The sequence below is a fragment of the Miscanthus floridulus genome, chromosome 6 (assembly GCF_019320115.1).
Source record: "Miscanthus floridulus cultivar M001 chromosome 6, ASM1932011v1, whole genome shotgun sequence".
NCBI classification, from domain to species: domain Eukaryota; kingdom Viridiplantae; phylum Streptophyta; class Magnoliopsida; order Poales; family Poaceae; genus Miscanthus; species Miscanthus floridulus.
The window spans coordinates 102,355,325-102,365,035 of NC_089585.1; the positions used below are offsets into that span (position 1 = coordinate 102,355,325).

At 44.2% G+C, this 9,711-nt stretch overlaps 1 protein-coding gene across 1 annotated transcript; it reads right to left on the reverse strand.

Annotated features, from left to right (window-relative positions):
- Positions 1 to 3,563: 3,563 nt before the first annotated feature.
- LOC136458842 (uncharacterized) lies at positions 3,564 to 7,441 on the reverse strand. The gene is made up of 4 exons (XM_066458758.1): positions 7,140 to 7,441; positions 6,309 to 6,877; positions 6,122 to 6,223; positions 3,564 to 4,019 (listed from the first exon to the last, which is right to left on the reverse strand). Exons 1-3 carry the CDS (start codon positions 7,327 to 7,329, stop codon positions 6,128 to 6,130), a joined length of 855 nt encoding a protein of 284 aa, XP_066314855.1. The 5' UTR covers positions 7,330 to 7,441; the 3' UTR covers positions 3,564 to 4,019; positions 6,122 to 6,127.
- Between the last annotated feature and the right edge of the window lie 2,270 nt (positions 7,442 to 9,711).

The following is a 9,711-nucleotide window of genomic DNA, read 5'->3' on the forward strand; positions in this document are numbered from 1 at the left end:
GTTCGTGGCCGCCTTCGGTGATTGTAAGGGGAGTTGTACCTTCCCCGATGGAGTGCCGAAAGGTAACTCTAGTAAATTGCTTGTGTCATTGAGTTACCTCACTTGTGGGTCAGTTCTTGCGGTGTCCTATCGTGTGGACGAGGTTTGTGAAACACCTCTTAGCCGCCGAACCACCAAGTGTTGGTCGACACAACGGGGACGTAGCGTGTTGGCAAACACGTGAACCTCGGGAGAAAATCGATTGTCTCTTGTCTTTGGCATTCTCCCGGTGATTGGCTATATATTCATCTTGTGATTGGTTCATCCCCTACACGTCGGTATAATCACCTTACTCACTTATTTACATTCTTGCAAACTAGTTGACACAAGCTCTTTAGTGTAATTAGAATTGAGAGTTTACTTTATTATTTATATTCATCTAGTTGAGCTCTTTAGAGTAGCAAGGTTAAGAGCTCTTAGTGAGTAATTACATAGCAAGTTTATGTGCCTAAGTAATCATTGCAACTAGAATTGTTGGATAGGTGGCTTGCAACTCTTGTAGAGCTAGAGCAAGTTTGCATTACACTATTTGTCATACTAATCAAATTGCTCTAGTTGATTTGTAGATTTTTAAATAGGCTATTCACCCCCCCCCTCTAGCCATATTAGGACCTTTCAGTGGCGCTATTTTCTGGAAGTCTTGCAAGCAGACTATCTTAACGAAGTCTACAATAGAAGCAGAACTCACAGCATTAGACACTACTAGATCTGAGGCTGAGTGGCTTCGTGATCTTCTTATGGATTTACCGGTTGTTGAAAAACCCATACCGGCTATTTCTATGAACTGTGATAACCAGACTGTGATTACGAAGGTTAACAGTTCTAAGGATAACATAAAATCCACAAGGCATGTTAAGAGACGACTAAAATCTATCAGAAAATTGAGAAACTCCGGAGTAATAGCGTTGGACTATGTTCACACGTCTAACAATCTGGCAGATCAGTTCACTAAGGGTCTGTCACGCAATGTGATAGAAAGTGCATAGAAAGAGATGGGTTTGAGACCCACTTGAAATTTACTATAGTGGTAACCTGTTCTATGTGATCGGAGATCCCGTGAAGTAGGACGGTGAAACAAGCTAGTAGTAAATTGTGAGGAAAGATCCTTAGTAAGACTCATTTTTGATGTATATCTTTTCTTTCTGTAAGGCAGGCTGGGTTTTGCCTTAATGTGTTCCAAGTGGCTTGTCAAAGAAAAGATGTTGTCCTACAGAACATCTTTTGAGGAACACACCTATATGAGTCAGACTGTTGATCACAGTCTATGAGATTTAGATGATCTCTAAATACTCATGAAAGGCACTGAAATATGACTTATATGCTTTAAATAGAGGGGATGTCTTTTGCTGCCCAGTATCAGCAAATGACTTTAGTGACATTCACCTCACACAAAACTGTCAATTCAAGGCTTAGTCCATTGTTCAGTTATGACTGAGTAAAACTATTGTTCTAGATGGATGTTCAACTTAACAGTCTATATCGAAACACTGGTATATAAAAAAAATGTGGTTCTTATACTACTTTGTTATAAACCCTAGAGTTTGGTGGGGATTGTTGGATATAATATGGGCTTAGCCCATATAATATTTAATAATTAAATAAAACTCCATGGTGCGTAATATTAAGTGTTGTATGGTTTAATACCATACGTGATTTTGACTGAATGCTGACTCAGCTTATATGGTTGGAGATTATTCATCTAAATTGAGAAGCTGAGAAAAGGATAAATGCGTGCCACACGCGCGCGCACGCGCCGCCGCCAGCCGGGGCGGGCCGAGGGCGTGGGCGTGGGCGTGGCGTGGCAGGCGGGCGGCGAGCGGGCGGGCGTGGCTAGTCTTTTACCACTTAAATCCATATTATCACGGGAGTTTTGCTCCTTGATGGTGAATGCGAACTGACTGCGTCAGTTACCGTCTCTTCCGCTTCCCGTCTCCTAGGATTCTCCGCTGCCTTTGTCTTCTCTTCTCCGTCAGCAGCCATATATCCTGTCTTCCGTCAATCCAGACCCAATCTTCCGTAACCACTCCCGAGAGAACCACATATCAGTAGCCTTCTGATTTCCCCGTCCCGTACCTCTGCGCGCACGGAGGAGCGGGAGAGCAGGTGCCTCCGGAACCCTTGTCCGCCTGAGAATCCTGCACGGGGTGAGCGGCGATTAGGTTTTTTGGGAGCGATCCACGACTGCTCGTCCATTTTCTTCCTGGAGATCGCTCTTGGATCCGTCCTCTCCCTGAAACGTCAAGGCGTCTTCTTCCTGGTGATCCGTTCGTAGGACTGTACTGCGAACATCTTCCTGCATCGACTGTGGTCCACGACTTCGAGCAACGCACTATGTCAAGTGTGAATGGAGCTTTCGATGCTCTCGGCATGGGACCCTCCGTTGGGTACAGTCTAATCTCTATGATTACTGTATTTTGTATTCTTACTGTATCAATCAGTATGTCATCTATGCATGCTGTAGCGTTCATAAGAAATATACACATATACATGTATGCTGTCACAAACCTGCTGATGGTATATTTCTGGATTAAACTGTTAATAAAAATGCCTAAATTCCTAACAGTACAGTTGATCGGTAGTACAGTAGATTCTTATTCGCGAACGTTCAAATCAGATGAACATGTGGATGTGGTGAACGGAAATCAGCCAGGTCGCTTTATAAGCTCGTGGCCATAAGCCCCGTAATGGCTGCGTAGCCACCACTTGCCCCTGCACTCCTGCAGTCAGATGCCTTGCCCGGCCACAAGCGCTTTCGCGAAAACGAAGGGCTAAGCGGGTCAGGCGCGTTATTATGGCGTTGAGCCGCGACGGCTCCTTAGCCCTTGTTTAGTTCCACCTCAACTTTCAAAAAGTTGCTACAGTACCTGTCACATTGAATGTTTGCGGCCCATGTATGGAGCATTAAATGTAGACGAAAAGAAAAACTAATTACACAGTTTGGTGGGAAATTACGAGACGAACGTTTTGAGCCTAATTAGTCCATGTTTGAACATTATTTGTCAAATAAAAACGAACGTGCTACAGTAGCCCCAAAATCCAAATTTCTCCAACTAAACAAGGGCTTAAAACGACACGGGTTTCGTCTTTTCCCTTTCCGCCGACTGGACAAGCATTTTCCTCGTCAGCCATTAACGATTTAATGTTTTCTCAATACAATCAGCAATCTTCCTGTTCCATTTCCTGCGTGACCGCTCAGTCCTAGAACTGTTCAGCGGTTCAATCTTCCTGTTCCATTTCCTCCGTGATCGCTCAGTCCTAGAACTGTTCCGCGGTTCAGCAGTTCAATTTAGCTCCCGAACTGATAAAAAGGTAGGACTTGGTTTACATCAACACTTTGCATCACCGTACTTAGTTAGAAAGCCAAACTTTCTTAACCCGCTACCTACACATCATGAGCTCATTTTTTTACCAACTGTAACAGGCATTCTTCTCGTCGCATTTTTTGCGACAACCGTACTCTGCCAAAAGCTAGGGTTGATAAACTATGGCTATGAACCAAACACGGAACGAATTCAGTCAAACTATGACCAACCTGGCTGACACTGAGCAATCTCGGATTGAGGCTATCCAAAGAACCATCTCAAATTGTTCCAACAAATATACTCCTTACAAGTGACAACCATGAGAGAAAGGGGCATAGCAGACGATACCCCAGAAAAATAAGTATAAAGGCAGAAACAACAAAATTTCTTTACGGTCGACCCACTCCAACTCTTATGCTACAAAGACCAGTACCTAGACGACACTAGACAAGGGGGACTAGGCGTTGGGGGATGATGCTAAGGAAATTAAGAATATTAACCACGACCAGGGACTAGGTGTAACTTTGCACAGATGCAGAGACACAGGGAGGAAGAAAGTAGAAACATCAGCTCGATGTTATCCCAAATCCTTCTGCTTCATCATTCATGTGACTATTCAAACAAAGTCTAGTTACAACTGCTCATCATTTTCTGTCTTCTTGACTTCATGTTCCAACCCTATAAAAAAAAGAGAATATTAGATGAGATGCTTAAATACTACTATTAGTATCGATTAACTGCCAAACATTTGTTCATCTCATCCCCAGAAGCCAGGAAAACGATTGTCTATTTCTGAACAGTGATATCCAGCAGAGCTGCTACAAACATAGCAACTTAGCAAGTGTAGCGAATCATATTTATCAGGACTGGCTGTAATCATGTTCAGTAAGTTGTTCATATCCACATTGATATATACTCCCTCCCCAAAATAATCGCACTTCTTCGATTCAAATTTTGTCCCAAAATAAATGCATAGATGGTGCGAGTCCCAACGCATGCCTATGAGCACAGAAAATCAGTAGCCAAAAGCTTTGTGGACCAGCAAGAAACCAAAGAAACAAAAAAAATGATTTCCAAAACAAAAAATAAAAGAAACTGACGGAGGCTTGATGCTGCAAAAATGTCCTAGTCTTTTTCTATAGGGGTAGAAGCATATAATTTTACCACCAATCTTGGTCTGCGCGCCGAATCCTAGAATCCCAACTTATTTTGGTATATAGGGAGTAGAACGCGACATAGACAAATACATATACTCATACAGGCATCAGGGGAAACGACCAAGTATTCTTGTTATGACTGATGAGTACCGCAATTGCAGTTCAGTCCACATGTACCAAGCAGGTGCCATCATATTAAAGAAGGCTAGTCTGGCAGGTAATTGTTCAAGATTGTTTAGTTCTGTTCTGTATGTGTGAGTGTTGGTTTGGGTATTTGTGCTTGGCCCTTTTCTTCTATTTACAAAGATACACATTATGCTGCCAAGTGGAAGAGAATCAATAGATCATCTCCAGTTATTTGGGGATTCACAAGTTTGTTTTAACTCAATTAAGAAACATACAGAACTTGGGAAGTCATTTTTCCATGTCCATAATATGACTGCCTTCTAGTAGGGTGTAAATTCTGTGCAACGTTTTCATGTGCATGACATGTATACTGAGTTTCAAATAAATGGTGCGACTTCAGCAAGTTTCAGGTATTACACCACAATGTACAACCTATCTTCCATGGGCAGTTTATCAGCATTGGGAAAACAACGTTCATAAGAAGGAAATCATGCTAAGCCAATAGAAATAAGTCATGATATGAAGCTTTTCATATTACTCAGAGATGTTTTTTACCAAAAACTTGACACTAAAACATCCATCTCTCAAGATATGATGTGTCCATTCATCATATAGACAATCATGCTAAGCCAATAAAAATATTGTTTCTACATTTTTTTTAAGAAAATGGAACCGATGGAAGGACACTCAGAATCAATAGCATACAATGTTACTCCCTTAAAATGTCAGAAAAAAATCCACAAATAAATCCATAGTCTCAAAGGAATTATTAAATATATTAAAAAAGCATGGAACTTGAGTATATAAAATGCTGATTATCTAACTGCATCCTCCTAATCTGTGCAATCAGCCTTTATTTTCACCTTGCACCCTTTAGCTACATGGAGTGGCACAATAATTGATTTGGAAAATTTGTTTGGTAAATTTTCTGGAATTCAATCACTGCTTATAACTGGGTAGAGTATATTACTATATTCTACATTCAAAACTCAGCAAGTGAAGTCAAGAAGTGAATTTCAAAGCTAAGCGAATAATTTTAGCTGCTACCATCACCAATGACATCTAACAGTAATGATAACAATATCACAAGCCATTTATTAAACCATGTGTGAGAGATACAAAAACGCATTTCATGGCCCAAAGGTTCACCCTGAAAAAAGCATTTGCTCAGTACCCACAAAAACACCATCGCTTTGCAATTTTATAGGTTCCTTAGATGTTACAAACTGCAGGTTAAATTATATTTATAACGTATACACTGACATTGAACAGCACTCGCAATGATCTCACCAAATAAGCTATGCACAATGAACTCAGATATGCACCTCATATTCCAAAGGCTTAACCAGTAAAACTCGCGACCATATTTCCGCAACACCAATTTTTTTGACGCTAATTACAGTGTGCTTAGAAATAAGAAATTATGCCACTCAAAATCAACAGAGTACTATAAAAAAAAACACAATCATGAGATATCGAAGTATAGAACCATCTCACCTTCACCTATCTCCCTGAACCAGTAAAGGCATCAAAAAGGCCGCAGCAATTCCACCATGTTGCCCGCTGCCCTGAAGCTGCCACTGCAGGTCCGCGCGCCACCTGCAGCAAATAGAACCCACCCAATCAGAACTCACAGCTTTAAAACGTGGGAGATGAATAGAACTAAACCACATACACCATTTACCTCTGTAGTATGCACATCAACAGCCTCCTGAGATCGCGACGCCTCAGCAGAGTCCTTGACCACCACATTGCCGCTATTCATCTCTGGTTCCTTCAACACAACAGTAGAACCAGCGCCCTTCACCTCTGGTTCCTGTACCTCAGGCGCTACAGGCGTTTCCTCGACCACCACCACTTCATCAACCTTCGGCTCAGATTCAAGCACCAAATGCACCTTGGCCACCTCCTTCTTCACCTCTGAAGCCTCCACCGCCGGTGCATCAACCACTGGCTCCTGCACCACGGATTCCTCGGCCACCAACACATCCTTTACCTCAGGTTCCTGCGCCACCACGGCGTGCACCTCCACCTCTGCCTCATCCACCTTGCCCTCACGTTCCTGCGCAGCGGTTTCCGGCGGAAACGCGTCCACCATGACCTCCCCAGACCCGGCGACGTCCGCCTCGACGGCGCGCTCCACGGGCACCTCGGCCGCGGTGGCCTTCCTCTCCTCCTCGTCCGGCTCCGACGCAGCGGCCCGGGGGGTCACCATCTCCTCGGAGCTCTCCATGGAGTCCTCGCTCGCATCCACTGGGCCAACCCACACACAAGCACAGCATCAGAAACCACAGGCATCCATCATACATATAGCGCAAGGAAGGGAGCAAGGAAAGCGCGAACAGCCCGTAAAGCGGCGGCCGGTGGGAACATGGTGGCGGGGAAACCCGCGGCCACAGCGAATGCCACCCTCGCCGCATGCGAAAAGGTGATTCCCACCCCGCTGGTGCCGAAAGCGGCGCGCGGATCTGCTCCGGCTTAAAGAGGGTGGAGGAGGGTTAGGTGCCATTCGTACCGCGAGAAACTTTGGGTGGGATCCGCAGGTGGTGGTGGTCGCCGTCGCGGCCGCTCGAGGCGTTGTTGTTGTCATCGCTGCCGTTACCGTTGCCGTTGCTGGCGTTGGTGTTGCCGCCATCGTCGGGGTGGCCCTGCTGCTGCTGCTGCTGCTTCTTGAGCTTGGCGCGCTTCTTGGCGCCCTTCGGCATGGCGGAGAGGGATTTCGATTCGAAGGGAGGCGGCGCGGAGAGGAAGAGGAGCGAGGGGCAAGCGATGGGAGGGGGAAGGGACGGCGAGGAATTGTGAATCCGATTTGTTTTTAGCCGGAGGGAGGGATTCAATTTCAGTAGGTTTACCAAGACTCCTATCTTCCCAAGGCAAGGATTAGCATTTTTACCTGGAATTTTACCAATCTCGTTTATATAAATTTTTAATAAGATATTTAAAAAAACAAACTATGCCACGACAATGGCTTTTCATGTGTATTTTTGTTTTCTTTTAATTTATATTATATTATACTAGCAAATGCGTCCGTGTGGAGAGAAAAAATGTTATATAGCTATTTATGTTTCCCCTTTTTATAAAATTTGAGAGCTATAATTTATTTTGTGACGACGTTCAAAATATAAGCAAATGTTGACAATAATATGGCAATGTATAATTAAGCAAATCTTGACCTTATTATTCATTCATGGTTGTTATTTTTTGGGTGGTGATGAGTTGTGCCGTTGTGCGAACGTTATGAGAAATGAGAAACGCATAGGTGTTGTCCAGCTTGGGATGAAACAAGAAAGTACATGCATGCGGAATTCACTCGGAAGTGAACAAGCTAATATAACTGCAACGAAGTATAACCTGGATTTCACTACCGTAGCTTAGCTGGCTACTCTCAAAGCCACTTCTTGATGAGGAAAGAAAGAAGAGAACCAGCCACGTCTACGCGCCTGCACGCAAAAGACAATCTGGTAACGCGGGTCTCGCTAGCAATTCCGTGCATGCAGCGTTTGTGTTTGTGGGATGCGGAGCAGAAACCGGACAAGAGACCTCTGCGCGCCCCCGTCAGCCGTGTCGGACCTTGAATTTTTCCCATCTTCCACTCCGTCTCGCCCGCTGTGCTTGCGCTGCGGTTGGCCTCAACACATGTTTGGTCCTTTTTTCGAAAGTTTCTCTCAAATAGATCTATGATGGAAAGAATTTCAGAAATGGACCCTTGGCTCGGCGCCAGAGTGACTGACGCCGAGCTCGGCGCCACGGTCATTGGCGCCGAGGTCCTGGGCACGGGGAAATAGCTTGCCAGGGGCTCGGCGCCATAGTGAATGGCGCCGAGACACCTGCATTTAACCCAGCCTGCACTTCTTCTCCGAGCGTTCTTCCTCTTATTTCTCCTCCGTCTCGGGTTTTTTTCTCGCCAGTTCACCCTACCTCACAATCACCGGCAACTTAGAATTTTGGCTAAGTCTCTAAATTTACCGTGAGATGGATATATAAAATTTTGGCTAAGTCTTTAAATTTACCAAACGTATGGTTAGCAAGCAGAACAGAAGGGTCGATTGGGTCGATTGATGCGCGAGCAGAACAGAAGGGTTGACCTTGCCCTTTGGAGGCCTACGTTTGGTGAGACCGATGGTTAGCAAGCACATCAAACACCCTAAATTGAACCTAACACCCTAGTTTTACCGTGAGATGGATATATAAAATTTTGGCTAAGTTGATTGTGAGGTAGGGTGAACTGGCGAAAAAAAACCCGAGGAAAATGAAGAAATAAGAGGAAGAACGCTCGGGGAAGAAGTGCAGGCTGGGTTAAATGCAGGTGTCTCGGCGCCAGTTACTCTGGCGCCGAGCCCCTGGCAGGCTATTTCCCCGTGCCCAGGACCTCGGCGCCAATGACCGTGGTGTCGAGCTCGGCGCCAGTCACTCTGACACCGAGCCAAGAGTCCATTTCTGGAATTCTTTCCGCAAGTCTATTTGAGAGAAACTTAAAAAAAAAACCAAATAGTAAAAAATTCGGACTACGCAACGACGATGTGCCATCCACGGGCGAACTAGATCCAGAGACTGCTGCTGTCAGCGCATAGTGGCATGAGGGCGTCGTCTTGGAGTGGAGTGGAGTAAGCTGTTCCTGCTTTTTCCAAGACCCTTTTCCAGCCGTCCATTAATTAATATATAAATTGCTTGATATAATAATATTATATCAAACCATTCTTGAGACAGCTCCATAATATGCTGCTTTATTAGCTGTATAAATTTCCCACATGCCTGACGTTTTTTTACTGCATATATCTTTTTTTGTGTGACTATTTTTACTGCATATATCAAGCGGTTAGATTTGCCCGTCTGAAACAAGTTGTTTATTCAAAGGAAGGTCCCAGTGTTCATGGCGGACATTATTTTACGTCATTATACGCTCATGATCTGAGTAAGTATATAAAGACTCCGCTCATGATCTGAGTATAAAGATTCCTTTGGTTTCAAATTTTGGATTCAGATTTGTCGCCCTATTTGCTTGATCGTTTCTGTGGTTTATAAGCTGGCTGATGTTGTTTTGTTGTGTAAGAAAAATATTATATCATAGCTGATAAGTATGGCTGATA

Coding starts and splice junctions, on each gene's coding strand:
- LOC136458842 (XM_066458758.1), bottom strand. CDS start 7,329: ATGCCGAAGGGCGCCAAGAAGCGCGCCAAGCTCAAGAAGCAGCAGCAG. Junction 6,878..7,139: donor CCCACCCAAAGTTTCTCGCG/GTACGAATGGCA, acceptor GGGTTGGCCCAG/TGGATGCGAGCGAGGACTCC. Junction 6,224..6,308: donor TTGATGTGCATACTACAGAG/GTAAATGGTGTA, acceptor TATTTGCTGCAG/GTGGCGCGCGGACCTGCAGT.